The sequence below is a fragment of the Tachypleus tridentatus genome, chromosome 11, assembly GCF_004210375.1.
Source record: "Tachypleus tridentatus isolate NWPU-2018 chromosome 11, ASM421037v1, whole genome shotgun sequence".
NCBI classification, from domain to species: Eukaryota; Metazoa; Arthropoda; class Merostomata; order Xiphosura; family Limulidae; genus Tachypleus; species Tachypleus tridentatus.
The window spans coordinates 94,166,530-94,186,201 of record NC_134835.1 but is presented as its reverse complement, the minus strand read 5'-3'; the positions used below and the strand labels follow the sequence as shown (position 1 = coordinate 94,186,201).

The 19,672-nt window shown below is 29.3% G+C and overlaps 1 protein-coding gene across 15 annotated transcripts in view; it reads right to left on the bottom strand.

Moving 5' to 3' along the window:
• The window catches only part of LOC143232799 (tight junction protein ZO-1-like), a 110,622-nt gene that overhangs the window by 13,663 nt on the left and 77,287 nt on the right, over positions 1-19,672 (bottom strand). For 12 of the 15 annotated variants that reach the window (XM_076468664.1, XM_076468666.1, XM_076468667.1 and 9 more), the window contains 11 exons: positions 19,307-19,446; positions 16,953-17,003; positions 15,470-15,565; positions 14,932-15,020; positions 14,353-14,563; positions 12,671-12,768; positions 11,950-12,201; positions 8,841-8,931; positions 7,150-7,257; positions 5,602-5,706; positions 2,623-2,714 (listed from right to left, as the gene is read on the bottom strand). In XM_076468664.1, the coding sequence (XP_076324779.1) occupies positions 2,623-2,714; positions 5,602-5,706; positions 7,150-7,257; positions 8,841-8,931; positions 11,950-12,201; positions 12,671-12,768; positions 14,353-14,563; positions 14,932-15,020; positions 15,470-15,565; positions 16,953-17,003; positions 19,307-19,446 (1,333 nt within the window). The remainder of the gene's footprint in view (positions 1-2,622; positions 2,715-5,601; positions 5,707-7,149; positions 7,258-8,840; positions 8,932-11,949; positions 12,202-12,670; positions 12,769-14,352; positions 14,564-14,931; positions 15,021-15,469; positions 15,566-16,952; positions 17,004-19,306; positions 19,447-19,672) is intronic. The other 3 variants (XM_076468665.1, XM_076468668.1, XM_076468677.1) reach the window with 1 other exon arrangement.

Genomic DNA, 19,672 nt, shown 5'->3' with positions numbered 1-19,672 from the left:
AGTATCAGTCAGTAGGCCTAAGTATACATGCAAGGCTTGCAAGCACTATCACAGAATCTACCTACGTCTTGTACGTAGTGTAAGATTAAGTAAAATTTTCATCACAACAGATTGAACAGAGCATGAAATTCGAAAATATTACTCCCAAGCATAAACTCCTGTGATCTAGATCTGGCAGGCCATTTGTAGCTTCTAGCTGCATCAATCTTACGTGTATATTGTGCGGTTTTCCTACGCCATTTGTTCATATGCATGTCTAGCCAGTTTTATTGTTGAATGCCTTACACATCATGAACCACCAGATAGTTGTGAAACAAGTTTATGCAGTAATGAAAAATCTGACACTCCACAAATACAGTGTGGAAAGCCATATCATCCAGATGCACAACTAATACCACAACAGAAAGCAAAACCTCAAAATATCAACTTCCAGGGCAAGTGGTTTGATGAGTTCCCATGGCTGCACTCAGACAATCAGACTCAAAAAGTCATATGCTTTCATTGTGCCAAGGCAGAAAAGAGAGGCCTTTTTACAGGGAAATTGGAGAGGCCAATGGAGTATACCTTCATATCCACCGGGTTTTACAACTGGAAAAAGTAAAATCAGATTAGCAGTGAAAGCACAAGGTCTGCTGGACAGATTTGACAAAGGAAAGACAGTTTTAGGATTGTTGATGGCTCAGCATCAATTAGCTGCATTAGAGGAACTAAACCATGCATTCAAAGCAAAATCAGCGACAGTATCTGACATGATTGAAGCATCTGTAATGACAGTTGAGCAATTGCAGGTATTGTGAACAGAGGAAAATTACAACAAGATATTTGATGAAGCTGAGAAAAAGGTAACTTCCCTAGATCTGGTGCCTATTGAACTACCATGCATTCGCAGACCCCCCAAAAGGATCAGAGGTGATGGCTCAGCACACCATTCTGCAACAGCTAGAGATTACTACAGAAGTTAATATTTTGAATTTGTGGACACAGTCATAGAACATCTGACCACTAGTTTCAATGCAGACAACAACGACTGCATTGAGGCAATATCTGGCACTTAAGAACATGATCACATCTGGCAAGATTGACAACTCGGTTATAAACTTATATCCAGAAATCTCTACATAACAGCTCAGTTTCAGTTGCCCATGTTCAAAGGAACAACAAAAGCAGTATATCTGAAAGATGCAAAGGATGCTTACTGTAAAATGCATGAAACAAGCCAGCAGATATTTAGTGAAGTGTTTCTTCTCAGGAAAGTTTTGCTTGTATGTCCAGTATCCAGCTGCGAATGTGAACGCAGCTTTTCTGCATTAAGATGGTTGAAGACGTGGTTAAGGTCAACTATATCTCAGTGCTGCCTCAACCATGTGGCAGTTTGTCACACTCACAAAGATGGGGCTGACAAGATAAATATAGAAGAGCTTATGAAAGAATTCATAAACAAATCATCACAAAGGAGGTCTACGTTTGGGAACATGTAGACTAGAGGACTAAATGAATCTTACTTCAATGAAAAGTATGAATAATTATGTGCTACATTGTATTGATGTGTAATTTTCAAGAGTTTGCAAAGACATTTTAATTATTTTTATCAAACAACATGAACAGTTTTTCAGTAGACATAAACTTATCAAGGGTAATTACTAATTTTATTAATATTTGAAAATGTAATTCATGCAATGAAAGTTATTAGTAACCTTGTCAAGTATAATGGCCATCTTTTATACTGTGCAGTGTGCATGAATAAATTCATGTGGCAGTTAATTTGTGACACATTTGTCTTTATTCTATTAGCATTTGGAAAACTGTTCACAACACCTCACTTATACAAACCTACACGGAAACCTTGAAGTATAGTGGCAACAATATTACTCTGTGACTGCATGTTTACAGCTTTCAGGTTCACGTAATCAGAAATTACCAATTTGCAAATTGAACTGTCCACATAAGTGGTTGCAAAAATCATCCTCCCCATCAAGTGTAAAAAATCTACACCCCTGCACTTTACTCAATCTTAAACATTACATTACACAAATATATATAGTGTCTGAAAATACAAAAAAGACAAATTTGTTGAATGTTCAATTATCCAACTGATAATATGTAAGTAGTTACTTATAACAGGATTAACAAGTGTTTTCTAGATAACAAATCCAGACTTAAAACTCTATATAATACAAAATACAAACAGCACTTAAAAAATAACATTTAGGATATAACACATAAGATAGCAATAAGAAACTATGGGGATTTAAGTTTATGTAACCTAATTAATTATAAATATTTATTTTGAACACTGTTGTTTTACACACGTAGTCTTTCAGCAATTTAAATAACTGTTTACAAATTTTCCTTCCATAACTTTATGGGTAAACAAAAACAACTAATCAATTTCGTGAGATCCTATCTTCAGCTTTGTGGAGAAATAACATTAAGTTTAGTGAAACATTTGAGATTTTATAAATTGAAGATTAAGTGATAACTCCGAAGAAATAAATAAGTTTTAGAATTCTGACTCATATATAATTTATATCAAGTAAAGAGTTATAAAATATGCCTAAGATTTGGTAATAAAAAACATTAACATGATTTTTGAGTTTTATTAGCAGATTAAAAACTACTTACTGATTTTATATTGGATCTGTCAAGTATAGTGGATCTTGAAGGTACAGTATTTATATAATCAGGCATTTCAAAATCTCTTGCATTGCTTCTTCCTAAAAAAGAAAAAAAATTGAAATTACATCAAAAATATCTCAATAATTATAGCTTAAGGTATTTTACAATATCTCAATATACACTTAAAAATCAAATTCATGCAGAGTTAACCATTTGTTAACTGGCAATTTTATTATTATTATTTATTTGTGAAGATGTTTTTTTCTTTATGGGTTTAAGAATTAATGAAATGAGACTGTCCATAATCATAATAAGAGAAAGTGAGTTGTAAATATCATAAAGACATGGTGTATTATGTTTCTTATGTTTCTGGTACTTTATCAAGTACCAGAAAAATCACTTCAGATATTCTCTGAAAAAATATATTTATACCATCATATAAAGTGTGCTTCAAAAAGAATTTTCTTTATCTTCACTGAACACATGCTAGTAATAATTACTCATTTTTAGATGTTATAAGAACCACTAGAATAACTTCTGTTTTCTTCCTAAACATATCTGGTCTATCACACAAAATGTACACTGAAGAAGAATCTCAGATAAGAAACAAATAAGAACATTCATGTACAAAAGTTTATCATGAACACATTTTCTGATAAAATGGTTAACTATTAGTTTTATTGTAACAGAGACAAATTGGTCCACAACTGGTTTTAGAATAAAATACAACAATATATTTATAAAAAAAAAAGTTGTTGTTATAATGTGCAAAGTGTATTCTCAAACTTGTCCTTTTTTTGTACAAATACTGAGGAAGTAAAAATAACTTTAAAATTATATATAAACACTCATCTTTACACTACTACTGCCCTTCCTCCAGTGATTTGGTGATAAGACCAAAAATTTGGGTTCTAATATCTTTGGGGAACACAGCAAGGAATGCCCATTGTGTACATTTACATTTCTGTAACAGACACAAGACGTTACAAATTTTTATAGATATTCTAGTGTAGCATCAATAGATTTCTATACATTTGATTTGGTGAATCAACTTTTGTTAGAATAGAAAGAAACTTGTATATCAAGATCTTACAATTTACTATTAAAGTGCAAAAAGTGTGGTATAGAAATGAAATCAAAACACAAAATTATCATCTTAAAAAAAGAGGCTATAATAAGTATAACTAACTTAATTAGTTTTAAGCAAAAAAGGAAACTATGACAATGTGAAAGTGACTAACCACTCCAAAATCGTTTAACTCTACTACTGTACGTGCAATGAAATAATAATATATTTTAAACAAATTATTTATAATACACAACAAATATGTTCTTACATCACACAGTACATACAGCACTAAGCCACTGCAGTCTAGAACTTCAACCTTATTAAGTAATCTCTAAATGTGATCCAAAATGGATCAAATTTGACATTTAATGTATTTTTGTACATTGGAATAAAATTATGGAGACTTTTACAATTTTTAAATTGAAATTTTACCTGCAAATAAGGACCACCTTGGTGTTTAATTTAAAGTAAATTTGTTTCTGTTTAAATGCAATCTTCAATGTTAACATTTTAATTTTTTTCATTTGTTTACAATTCTTGACTCAAAGCTTAAATGTAAACCAGAGTTTTTTGTTAGACTTAATAAAGGTCTTTCTCCCTCTCTTTGTTATTACCAACACACTACAAACAATTGTATCTGTTTAATTGTTTAACATTCATCTGTGTTTATGTGGTTAAAGACCATGTACCATCTCTTTCTTTGTGACAAACTCAGTCAGATTTAAGGAGAAACAAACTACTACTCTAGAGTACAGTATCCATCAGATATCATTTTTTGTTGGCCATACCCATTTACTCTCCAGAGTATAGTATTCATAAGATATCATGTAATCTTTAAAGTACAGCATTCATAAGATATCAGTTCTTACTGTCCCTACCCATATATTCTCCAGAGCACTTGGTCCTACCCATTTATTCATGAGAGAAATCAATATCAATGTACCTGAGAATACCAAAAATAAAACGTATTTAGCTACACCAGATTCATGTTTACTTGAAAAACAAGTATGTTCAACAATGTTAGATTTATGCTTATTTGAGAAAGTGTTTAGCTAGACAAGGTTATGTTCACTTGAATAAAAGTTTAGACTGACTAGATTCATGTTTATTTGGAAAACAAGTGTTTAGCTCAACTAAACTTATACTTCCTTGAAGAGCAAGTATGTTCAGATTAACCAGATTCATGTTTATGTGGAAAAAAGTGCTTAAACTGGCTAGATTTGTGCCGACTCAATAAACTTAGATATCGTAATGTATTTGAAAATATTCACAATTATGTTTCTTGTTACAGTATTTATTGAGATGTGGCAAAATACAATGTTAACCTTCTAGCAACTGCTTTATGTAAAGACATAATAGTATTGGATTCTAAGTTAAATAAAATCACTTAAAACATTGTTTTCTATGCTTTGCAAAGGTTTTATTATATGGTGCAAAAATAATCTTAGCCCTAAGAACTTATGTACACATAATTATTATTCACTATATAAGAAGCATCAACTGGGATTATAGCAGAAAATATTGCTAACAGAGAGTTTAGGTAAATAGAACAAATGTATTTTAATCCTTATAAGTAAGAAAGTATGTTAAATTAGCTATTTTACTTACTGGGTTAATTTTTAGTTCTGATCTATATAAGCAGATTACTTTGATTAGAAATTAATGACAATCACTTATAAGAATACTTTTATTGGTATCTAATGCATTCAGTATTATAAAAGTGTAAGAGAAATATAAGTTGTATTAAATTTGTTTTATCCAAGAAGAAAATCACACCATTTCATAAACAAACATATGCCAGGTTTTAAAAATGTATAATTAACCCATTAGATACATACAGACATATATATATATATATACTTACATTTTGTACTATCCTAGAAAAATTTAAAGAAAAGTTATTGAACATAATTTACCTGTTTTCATGTACAGTTTCTCCTGAGCACTGCGAAATCTCTGAGGCTTACTGCTTCTGTCTATCAGAGGTGGAGGTTCTGGCTCTGAAGGAGGAGTTCCTAAACCTACATAATTAATTATGAGGGACAAAAACAGCTACTCTTACACAATGTTAGAATAAATATTAAATAAAGAGTTCAAGGAATGACTTATGCTAAATATGCTGATAAAAATAAAATTTTTAGTTATTACTCCTTGTACCTTCATAAATTCTTTTAGTTTATTTACATTACCGAAACCAATATAATTTACATGTAAAATGTCATATACAATAATAACATTTTGTAACAGTTTAATATACAATCTCATCACTTGTGCCAATTTATATATTCAAGAAAGCCTGTTTAGTGTGAACTTTCCTTTTCCTAACACATTTATTAATTAAAAATAGATTAATAATACCATTAAAATATAAATATAATTTAATCATTAAAGTCCAAACCCATTAATTCTCAAGGACTGGTATGGAAAGTTTTGATATATTCTCTATCACTTGTTTTAACAAAATTACATTTTCAATGAAAATATGTCACAGACATACAAACTATAATTTTCTTGTCAAGAAATCAAAAGTAAATATGAACTGGTTCAAGAAAGTATAATTAGACATTTACCAGTATCTGGGCTTGGGAATTGCATATTTTTTACTCTAAAAAGCACCAAATGTGATCCAATCAATCACAGAAGCAGGTTTGTGTGATTTTAGTAACGTACATAGAAACTTAAGTGAAAGAAGCATGAACCCTCTACACAAGGTTGCTGTTATAGTGAGTTACTAAGAAACTCAAAGATTGTAGAATTTTAAACTACATAAGAACATAGTTGTTTGTCAAACAGCCTCACACTTGCTCTATAAGCTGGTCATTTGTATAAATACAATTAAAGTTGATAAAAAAAAGATGCATAACTCTGGACTTGGTCATTCTCTTTACATCCTAATCATAACTGTTAAGTACTTCTTTGATTTTATTCACTCAAAAAATGTGCATGTTGAGAACTATTCATATCAGCAAGGAATGAGAAAATAGCACTAACTACCACAGAATAAACAAAATATTAAATGACAAGTAATTAAAAGGATAAAAGGTTTACTCTATAGTTTCATTAATTAATATTTCTATTCATTTAATTACACTTGCATTAAGTTTTCTAAAAACAAAATTTGAGTGTTAAAATTTATATGATTAAAATTTCTTACTGTACTTAGTAAGCAACCAATTAAACATCATTTTTGTGACACATCAGTAGTGAAATACTAAACAGACATTACCTGTAAATAAAATACTGTATGCATTTTTACTGGAAATTATTTAATTTAAACAGTATTAGGTTTTATAATATTACTACAGAAGGATTGGCCAAGTAGTATACATTTGCCTGTAAAATACACGAAAGCATTATTATAACTGGTTTTGAATTATTTTATTATCTACAAAGTTTTTATATAATATTCAGAAACTCATGTTCAACCTGTCCATAGATAAAATACAGCTATGTTTTTTTTTCACCTGTATGTTCTCCATTTACTCTTGTTCTGTTTCTCTCTGTTACTGTGTTATAGGGGTTCATATTAGACCTATGATAGGTCTTTAACAGATTCTCCCTTCCATTCTTATCTGTAAGAATTTGAAATATAACGTTACTAAAACAAAAGTATAAGTTGAGTTCTATCTACATTTTTGTCTTATTTCAAAAAGCATAAAAAAATTACCTCAAATCTCTAAATCAGCTTATTGTTCAACCTTAAAATGAGCTGCAGATAATTTTCTTCAAACATTTCTTTTTAAAGGAATAACCCTAACACACAAACTTTATCATGTTAAAGATTTGAGCCTTATGCCAATATGAACATGAATTGAAGCAATTCCAAACTTTAGGAACAGCCAGCAATCACTATCAAATTATTAAGTACTGTTGAGATTCTGGAATAATTAGAAAAGTTTATGGGAAAAAACAAAACAAGAATATTTGATGTTTGAATCCTGGGACAGTTTTAGGGAAATTTTAGAAAGAAATTCTGCTTCAAACACAAAAGATGATTGCCATAAGCAAAGATTAACAAATAACAATGATGAGATGCTAGTGATAAAAGAATAACATACACAAACAGTTATTTCACTATACCTTGTAGCATATGATGGATGTCATTACAACAGATACAAGTTAGTCATTTTATTGTATTGTCTGCTGAATGCTTAATGTTAAAAAAGTTATACAAATAAATTATCTATTTTTCAATACTTGCACTAAATAGCTGATAACAATCAAAACAAAGTGAAATCAGTAGTTTTCTGCATGTAATTAAAAAACAAAATTCATAAATCTAGTGTAAATGATGTTATCATCATCCTTTGAAGTTAGTTACAGAAACAAGCTGTTCCTTTAAAAAGCTTAAGTACAGGGTGAAGCATAAATTTCCAGCTAATAATAGAGGAACATTAGATGACTGTAATGTGTAGAATACTTAAGAAGCCTACATCTATATTACATATGAAGTAAAGGTGTAAAAAGATTAATTAATATATATATATATATATATATATACATATAATACTAAATTTTATTACACATTCATAGAATACACTAACTTAAAGTCAGGGTAAAAAATGTCACAAAATGAGTAATAAAAAATGTAAATGTAAAATTATGTAGAGAAAGCAGTATCAAAAAGAATGCAAATATAGGGATGAATACAGCTATACAAAGATCATAGGTACGTAACTTTCATTCAGTATTAAAATATAATGCTACACTGTTAAGATGTATATTTGATTTTAGCACTACTGTAGTTGAAAGTTATATATTCTTGATTGTTGGTATGCAGTTTATTTATCATAATATCATGGTCATGTCAGGTTAGGCATCAATATAACATAATTAAGAGTGTAAGACTTACTTACACGGAAAACCAAGTCAAACTGAAACATGTCTTGATTATTATAGACTATTACAGGCCCTTGCTATGAGGTCAGTTGAATTGACAGAATTTATGACCATTTTGTACAAGTTTTAAAATATCATATTGAATTTTTTTTCCTGTAGGCACTGCCATCTCTACATCATTTTAAATTTACAAAGTGTCTTTATTACTTGTGTAGATGTTTTATTATATCATTAACGTTCACCAAAGCATAAAAACATATTAATTATCTTACTTCCACCTCTTACTAGATATTAAGTTATAAGCTAGATATCATACCTGGGCTTTGTCTTGAGTTTGGTACAAGTTTCCAATTTTGATCACGAACAGAATGCTCTAATTGTAATTGTAAAGTTGGTGAAGCTATAATCTGCATAGATGATAAAGATATTTTATTTTAAACATTTCAAAAACAAATTGGTGTAAGTTAACAAAGCAACAAAAATAATTAATTCAAAAATACTACAGCAGCCAAATTTTCCAGGAGGCAAATTCTGATTTTAATGATTATAGTGTTTTGACTCATTGTGTCAGTCATCATTAGGTAAGAGTTACTTTAAAATGGCAGTTAAATTCTAGATGAATAGTACAAACCCCTGATGAGAGGACAAAAAGTGGATAAAGTATTTAAAATTTATCTCACATCAGGAGTCTGTACCATTCTTCTTGATTTTAACTACACTAACTGATGAGGACCTGATACTATAAGTCAAAACACTAATCTTTAAAATGAAAACTTGCTAATATAAAAATTTTCTACTGTTATCTTTTTTGAATTGATGATTTAGTTCATTAGATTCCTTTATAAACATTAAAATAAAGAAAAATAAAAAACTAATTCGGCTACTGATATGTTCATTATATCACATCTAAAACCCAGTGAATTTTATTTTTTACATTGTATATTTCAAAGATACTTTCTTCAGTACCAAAAGATCACTACTTTTAATTACTGAAAAAAGGATTATAACAGATTAACTGAAATTAAGACAAGAAACCTAGTAGTTTTTATATAGTTGAGGTATCTCTAATTACAATAAAAAGAAAAATGAATGACTGACCATCTTTTAAGTAAACTAATAATACAATACCTGTGGTTTCATATTAATTTAATTTAGAAAATAACATTTTCTGACCTCAAAATACCAATCAATTCTGGCTATATAAAGTCAAACAAAACTATGATGATTATAAGGAAAAAAATGATTAGTATTTGAGTAAAAAATATAAAAGTTCAGTTGGTTAAAATTATTTCTAAATTACTGATAAGAAATCAGACACTAATGCAATATTATCACATACTGCAATTACGTTGTTACTTATAAGAAAGGAATCTCAAGCATAAGCATTTAATCATTACTGCAAAGTATCAAGTAAAAAAAATATTGTTACTGACAGTGATTAGTGCACATTACATATTACAGTTACTTGTGATTCCCACCCAAAACTATGGATGTAAGACAATGATGATTATTAATTAAAACAACAAGATAACAGTTCATTTTTACATGTAAAACACAAATATTAGTCAATATGAATAGGAGATATAGTTGATGACCATACATGAATGTATAACTGCATGAATGAATTTTCAGCAAAAAACATTGAAAAAATATTTCTTTCAAGATTCACACTCACCTTCTGTCATTAGATTTAAATATATAATTAAAAAAAAAGAAACAAAATTGGTAATGTACTCAAAAATATATAACCTTATTTTAGCAACTGCTTTGTTTATCAAACAAAACTTATATTATTGTAATTATAACAACAATGAAAATTATGCAACAGAATACTGGAGCAAGGAAATAAAATTAATTTTTGCATTAATTATTCTGCTTCCATGTTATGAGAGATAATTCAGCTTTTGCATTATCACAACATATTTATAACAGCAACTTAAAAGCTTTACAAAAACTACAATAAAATGTATAATGGCATAAAAAATTGGTCAGTTTTTAGAAGCAAAACTGATTTCCCAACAACTTGAGACCAAGCAGATTCATATAAAGATATCCACATGTTTTAAGAATGCTGCAGACCACACATTTAATTATTAATTTCTGTTGCCTGTTTAGAGAAGTATGGTAATTTTGACACATTTATTTTAGTATCCACTGAACGTGAAGCTCCTATGAGTTTGTTTCATTACAATTTCAAGGAATCTTACATTCTCATCTATACAGTTATTTTAAAACAGATAGATAGTTAGTTAAATTTAGATATTATACATAATAATAGTATATTTAGTCAAGATCAAGTGAAAGATTATTAAGAAATAACAAAATATTAATACATTATAAAATGAGCAGCTTCAATAACAAATTTTAATCATTAAAATATGAAAGATACAAAAGCATGGATTCTATAGTGAGTTACCATATGTATTTGTATAATAATTCAATTTTTGTGACCAATCTCCTTGGCTATAATACTTTTGAGAAGTTGAAATCTCACTCAGTAAAGGTACAAAGAATATGAAACAAATCCTCAATTGATAAAAAAGCAATTTTAACTTTTTATTTACAAAAATGGAAAGTTTTTAAGTGAGTTACAGTTAGGTTAGGTAAAATAAATATAAATAATAATATAATAGAAAGTATTCATAAGGTACTCTCACAAGCAGCTCGTGTGTAGTGTAATTTTGAGAGTGTAATGTGAGGTGTATGTACATCAATGATTTATCATTGATAATGGTGTAAAAATTGGTTAAACATGGTTCAGAGTAATAAAACTATAAAATTTAAGTATAAATTGATGTGTACTATTATGAATTTAAAGCCATTTAGGAAAAACAAATGTTTCATGTTACAATTTGAAGTCATTCTAGTTATAGTGTTAAAACTATATACAAGTTAAAATGATCATGCAGTTGACCCCTGTGACTGTATCCATGTTGGTAGAGTTATCTGTTTTCATTTGTTTTCACTATAAAGTGTGACATAGCTTGGGGTGAGAGGTTGCTACTTTGGTTGCCAATAAAACCTACGTTGACTTTTATGTAAGATACATGAAAAATTAAGATTTACTTTGTCAAAAATTGTGGGTCATGTATTACATGAGATCAAATATTAAAGAAGCATATACATGAAAAATTAAGATTTTCTTTGTGAAAAATCGTGGATCATGTATTACATGAGATCAAATATTAAAGAAGCATATACAGTAAATATTACAATTTGTTATTAACATTAGTCTTAACAGTTAGTCACTTTAGTTAAACTAAGATTATTCTTAGTAATACCTAATAACTTTTAATATTTATGTTAATGTCTTAATAGTTGGAGCATTTTCTTGTATTTTTAACAAAAACCACATGCACTAACGATTATGTAGTAATTCAACATCCTGAACATATTACTAATCAGTCTATTTATGCAATTCCTACCTGCTGTTGCTGCTGAGAAGAAGAAGAAGCATATCCAGGATTGTTCATAATGTCTTCCTGAGTTGCTATACTAGGATCACTAGAGGCTTTAACTAATCGCTGGTCGACGCCAATGGAAGGTGTGGCCACATCTCCTTGCATGCTCAGAGGGTGATAGTCTGACACTAAGTCAACATCACTCTCAGGGGACGATGCATAACTTAATCGTAAAGTCATTGGAAACAGAAAGTCATCAGATATGTTTTTTTCAGGCTATATTTGTGTATAGAGTTAGAGTATTAATATATTTACATATTATGAATGTATAAAAATAATTTAAGAAGAATATTCAAGGAAATTTTTGGAAATTAATTTAAAAATACACTAAAAACGTTTTAGTCATACATCTTTGAAGGTTTTTAAATTAATATTTCAGATTCTAAGTAAAGGATTTATTAATATTACAAGTAAACATGTAATGAAAAAAGCACTGGTTTCTAACAAAATTTAACTCAAATCAGCTTTGGTATTGAAGTTTTCCCAACATCATCTAATACCTAAATATTCCAAAACATAAAAATCCTAAAGATCATTTAATTTTTTTTTCAAATGATTTCACTTACTGAAATTTATCTCAATATACATAATTGTTTTGTATATTAATTATTAATAAAATTTCTTCATTTGAATATCACAAAGTGACATGTTTTTACATGTCAAGCAAACAATCTCATACACATACCTTTGATTCACTGATCCAAATAATTTGTTGCTGTTGTTTTGATATGGTATCAAGTAATTTCTTGTACCAACTGTCTTCATTTACTATAGTAATAGTTTCTATGAGAATTAAAAAGAGCATTTACAATTACTGTCAGTCAAACCAAAAAAAGATTCAAGTTACATTGTTACAATATACATTTAAACTTTAAACTAGCCATACAAATGAAACTAATATACTATCTATAAAACTTTAACACAGTAATTAAGTGAAAATCATCATAACACTCTAATAGGAAAATTGCAATAACATTTTTTTCTAAGAATATCACAGTAACTTACAATCATAAAGTTACTAGATAAATCTTTTTCTAAAATTGTGCAAAATTACAATATTGTTTTTTATAATATAGATACTAGTACTCAGAAACTTTCAAAATTAGTTTTAACACTTGGAGAGATAAAACAATTAGCTGAACTAAACTTTTGGAATTTATTAACAACTGTGCTCAGTGAAATGATGATTAATATATATCTAATAACCTGTTCTTAACAGCTTAATTTCAAACTGGTTGATATAAGCTTTGAAGAAACTGTATTTGATTACAATGAAAAGTTTAAATAAAGTTAATACAAACAAAAGCTCCAGATAATTTCAGAAAGACAACCATATTTGAAAAAATGCATTCAGTCTTGGTTTTGAACTTAGTTCAATAATTATGAATAATTTTGAAAACACACATAGTTCATTTTAATTGCACAATTATTTAATCTCTTTTAAGATGTATGAAGAATATTGGTCTGAAAAACAACTTTAATGTTTCCGCAGTTCCTTTTGATTGCTAAAAACTTAGACTGACTTATTCTTTAAAATATTCTTACATAAAAAAGTAAATCTTTTTAATTTGAAGTTAAACAAAAAATTGCACAATTTTTATATTTTCTATACAGACTTGTAGAATAAATTTATGTGATGAGATTCTTGAAGAAAATCAAAGGCAATCCTAGGAAACTGTCTGAACTGCTCTTGAAGCTTCCACAAAAAAAATACAGTTCAATTTGGTGGAAAGATATATAAACAATTAGGCTGTTAGAACTAATCTCAATTTTCAAATTATTTATTTGTATTAAGCAAACAAACATCTTTATGTATAACTATTGGTGCTGAGAAACTACAAAATTTCAAAACAATAGAAGGTTCTATTCAGATTAATATGAAATTTATTATTTATACTCCAAAATTACTGCATTACCATTGAACCACAGGATTACAAATAAATACTTGAAACTTTTATAATTAATATTGCTATTTTAAGGAAGACTTATGGAATATTACTATTTATCTAAGAATGTTACAATATATATAAATGATGTAAAACAAGATAAACTTTTATTTACTCTAACATACATGGTTTAGAAGTTTGATATTATTCTGTTTGAAAATACATACTTAAGTTTTTGTCATTCAAATAAATTATATAAAACAGAATCTATAACATAAATTTAACAGTGGTAATTAATTTTCTATATAAACATGCAATATATAACTTAGTAAATACTGAAAAATAAAATAAAATAAAATAAAAATTATAACCATCACGTTTTTTAACATGTAATAAAACAACTGTTTTACAAGTGAAAACAATTCCTCAAATCTTTTGTAAAATGCTTTTCATGAATTATCTTGTCAAGAAGTATATTTACCTGTAAAAATGTGTGACCACATCTTTTCCAGTTTAACAGCATGCTCATAAAGCTTTTTATAGTTCTTACAGCTAGACCTAGCTAATTTCAATCTTAAATCTTTCACCAATTGTTTGTTTTCTGTCTTCAAAAATATTACAATGGGGTAAAACTGGGCATAATTCAGGCGATCAACAGCATTTGGAGTGATGTCCAAAACAGCATGTTTTCCCTTTAAGATATAGCAATTATTAATGACCAAGTAATTTTAATTATTACATTAAAATATTAATCTTAAAAATAATAAGTGACAGACACTATTGAATCAAACACAGTTTTATTTTTTTCATATAATCACCTCATTAGCTATTACACCTAACAGTTATTCTGCATTAAAGTGAATGATCTCAGATGCCTCCCAATTCTAACAATGTTTTAATGAGCAGCAATAAAACATTTTTTTCCATATAATTTACAAGTCACTAAAATGTACCCAAAACATTAACCTTAATTTCAAGAATAAAAAAATTATACTGTGTCTAAAAAAAAAAAAAAGAAGCAGAATAGCATTTTGAGCAACCAAGACATTTGTTAACTTACCTTATCAATAATATTCTTTATATCACTGAGACGGACAATTCTTGACGACCGTTCACCTTTAAGCGTTTCTTCCAACTCATTATCAAGTTCTGTAAATTAATGTTTGGTCTTACAGATTAGTGGATATAAAATTCATACAAGTCAGTAATAAAAATCAGCTTCATCTTTTCTTGATATAATTTATTTTAAAAAAAATCTTTTAAAAATTTATTAATGCTATTTAAGTATGTAATAAGAAGCTAAATTATTTTAAATTAATTTTGTTATTGAACATTTTTTTAGAAATACAAAAAATAGAAAAAATTCAAATGTTAAAAGTGACATTACAATTAAATTTCTACCTATATCCATAATGTTTGAAAACTATTATACTCAAAACAAACAGACAACTGATATACTAGAGTGACTAAGTATAAAATAACTTCAGGAATTTTCATCTGTTCCTGCACATATGGTGTATTCCTGAAGTATTAGAGTTTTAGTTAGTTTTTACATAATCATCATGTTGGAAAATAATACAATTCAGATGGCTACTTACGTGGGGATCCAAATTTATCACTGTGATTTGTAAGTAGCATTGATCGTGCTACATCAGCAAGAGCTCCAAATAGCACAACAGGTCGAATGAATCCAGCTATAGTAAAATCTACATTTTAAAATGCTATTGGATATACAGATTAATAAAAGAGCTTCATTTTTATTTCATGTTCATATAATAAGTCTTAAATAAGCTTAAAATAATTAAATATTCCAATTTAAGGAGGATATCATACATTTACTTTAAATAAAAGATTCAGAAGATGTAAATTTTATGTTAAATAGCAAAATACTAACATTAGAAAAATAACATCAGAGAAGCAACTAAATACAGATTTCAAAACCTTTAGCAAAAATATTTTAAAAAAGTTCAAATTACTTTTATTGTGTTTTAACAGCCAGTTTGCAAAAAAAGCACAAAAACTTTTATTTGTCTGATTTGACAATGTGATTAATTGCATTTTTATATTTTTTACAAACTGAGAATAAAGATACCATAATACATACTTTCTGAGTGTTGTTGTTTGTTCAATTTCATTCAAAGATAGTCAAGGGCTGTCTGCACTAATATTCTCTAATTTAAGCATAACAGGGCAGAGGGAAGGCACTGACTTTAGAGATAAAAAAACTGTACATTTAGAAAAAATTTTTAAGCAGAAAAAGCAGTAGCAAACATCTTGAATTGGCTGTTAGGATAATAAGGTGAAAGCATTGTAAATAGTGCAGGTTGAACGAAAATTGAATTAGTGAGTGATAAAGTACATAGTGAAACTAGAATGTTTGTACTGAAAACACTATGCTGACAAATGAAGAGAGTGCTAGTAATTTGTCAATACTAAAAGTTAATTCTTTGTTGTGATTTCAGCATACATGGATGCTTGCTTTATTTGACCATTTATTAGAGCTGTTGGGAAACTAGTATTTCAGAAGAAGCAGTCAATTGATTGAAAGGACATTCACCTAACAATGATATACCATTCCCAATAAGTCTAATATCTTTTTCTTTTACTTATTTATCACTACAGTTTATCTCTTACAAAATCCTGGTAGCTAATAAAGACTTTCTGTATTTTGATACTAAGCACATAATTTTAATTTTCTTAAAATAAATATTGATGTTTCAAATTCAAAATAACATACAATGCTTTGTTACATTCAACTATAATCAAGTGATTTGATTCATTAGTGAAGTGTTAAACAAACTATTTGATTCATTAATGAAATACTAAACTCACTTTCATGCATACAAATACATAAACATTTTAATATTCTACTTCATTAATAATTTATAATCTCTGTTACATGCATGATTTAAAGTGCATTAACTATAACTTCTTATGCATTTGTTCTATTTTAAATGCTTTTTTAATCTGCAAAATGAAAGTTAAAGTACTGTATTAACCATTATTGTAAATAATTTGATTGTACAGTATACACTACAAATTAACTGCTTGGAGTTTAGAAAATACAATGTTTGTACTAACTATGCTTCAAGATTACTCTTTCGTAGGCAGGAAACTTGGATGTGCCATCTGCTGTAAATTTAAAGAGAAAAATTAATGTATAAAATCTAAACAATTCTGTAGCATACAAATATTAAATTTTTACTTTAAACCTGAATAAAATTAATACATGTTTGAAAGTAACAGATTAATTATGTTAAAAATTATAATAAAACTTAAAAATAGAAATATAACAACACATAAGCATAAAGAGTTTATATCAGATATGCCAAATTGTGGCTCATGGGATGATTTTCCACAGCCAAGGAACTTATTGCTAAGATTAATGTTATATTGAAATACTTCTAAATGCTATTTTTAAAACAAATGTATTTCAGTTAATTACATGGGAGACTTGGGTGGTTGTTTGGCATTTTATGGCACAAAGCAACTAGGTTATCTGCAACAAACAATTAGTAAAAAAATAACAGTAAAATTGTAGTAATGTGTAAATAAAAATTAAGTTAAAACAAGACAATGGCTAAAATTTGAATAATAGTGTTATAAATACAATTAAGAAGAGCAATTGCTAATGACAAGGCTAAGCCCTTGATAAAAACATGTCTGAAATGGTGCCATCATTCGGAGGTGTAATGACAGCACGACAGTAAAATGTGGGCTATTGTGACTTGAGTGTCACAAAGGCCACACATTGGTGCATTATTCACAGATAAAAGAAAACAACGAGTTATAAACTGTGATCAATGCATAGCCTAGCCAGAACAACTTCCTTCTTCTGATTTTTACAGAAACAAGATGGCCAAAGACCAACAGAGGGTTTGATCTGGAAAAGCTTGTTATCATGTTGCTCACTTCAAGTCAACTGCCAAGTGACATGGAGCCGAGTCTTTAATATAGGAGCGTAGTGCATATGTCGTAAAGGCATGGCAGTGATAGCACCAGAGCAGACAGCCTTAGCTGTTGCTGTCAGTGAGCTCATTACCATGTGGCATGGTATCTTCAAAAAATGAATAGAGATGGATGATAAGAAAAAATGGGACATACAATTTGGCTGTGAACACAGAAACTGTGTGCAGTCACCCAGGGGCGTAGATTTCTTAGACTCAATGGGGGGATGATTTTTGCAACCACTTATGTGAACTGTTCAATTTGAAAATTGGTAATCTCTGATTACGTGAACCTGAAAGCTGTAAACATGCAGTCACAGAGTAATCTTGTTGCCACGATACTTGCATGTATACTTAGGCCTACTGACTGATAATTACGAACTATCGCTTAAATCGAAAAGCTTAGAAGCATGCCTATACTAAATATGTACATTTCAGCTACTGAAAAAGCCTACATCTAGGTCTAATTATGTAATTCGACTGGTAAGAACATGAGAATCACAAGAACAAACACATAGTTTGTAGGCCTGTGATGCAATAAAATAATTCAACAGACCAAACTGTAGGGGGGGATGATTGTATGCACCATACCCCCTACCTAAAATTAAGGGGAGATATATACCCCCATCCCCCAGGATCTACGCCCCTGCAGTCACCGAACCACTACAAACCATGGCAGAGCCAACGGAGTTACCTGATTTCGAACCATCTGTATAAATGGGAATGGAAGGATGATTTGAAAGATGTTGGTGGGATGGGCTGACCAGTGGAGACGGCAATGTCATCCAAAAAGAGAGTTCAGCCAGTTGCACCTTGATACAAAGACCAAAATAATCATTGGCAGACAACTGTCTATTCAGAAAAATATGGCTCACTAGGGAAGGAAAACACAACCCCAGATGAAATGCTGTGGTAAAGATCAAGGTATTGAAGTATACAGTAAAGACAGCTGCAAATAACAGAGGTGTAGAGGAAGTTCACGAGACTTAGTGGGCTGAAGAAGTGTGGAAAGCCGAAGCCCCAGATGGTGAACAGAGTACAACATCTTAAAGGCCAAGGTCAAGGCAAAACCATAAACCACAGACCAGTTTAGATCAAATGAGAGCATGATAAATCTTTAGCATAAAACATCAATCTGTTCCCCAAGAGATGAAAGATAAGAGATGGAGGATGTTCAACGTCCTTGTACACTTGACACACAGCTGATTGATGTGTCAGATGAAAATCAGCTTATGGTCAAAGATAAGTCCCAAGAACTTGGCCTCAGGGACCACAGGAAAAGCATAACCAAGACGAAACTTGGTATTGGGATGAATACCCTGTTGGCAGCAAAAGTGCATGCAAATGGTTTTTGAGAATTTGCTATGGTCGACTTCAATAAACAACTAAGGGTAATGTGATGCTACCATTTAATCATTCAGTATTCAATTAGTGAAGAGTTAATTTTTTTATACAAACACATGTTACATGTCTAAATATTAGACTTACCAAACATCACTTCTTCCCAATGATCCTTGCTTAAGGACTTGGAACGTCTTGCACCTTTTCTTTTAAAGAAACTCCCTCGACTTTCAACAGAGGAGTCTTTCTTTCGCTGACTCTGTTGCTGTTGAGCCAACTTCTCTGCTCTGGTATTTATGAAATTAGATTTTCAAAAATAAAAAAGAAACAGCCAAGCTTTACTTGGTGCAGTTTCTATTAACTATAAGTCAGAATCAGATGTTTCTGGCCACTAGTCTCAAATTTTAGTAAATGTGATGCATAAAACAGACACAAACTAGTGATTCAACATTTTTAATCTTATTTCAAGTTTTAACATAACATACACAAAATTATATGGATGGAGAGGCCACT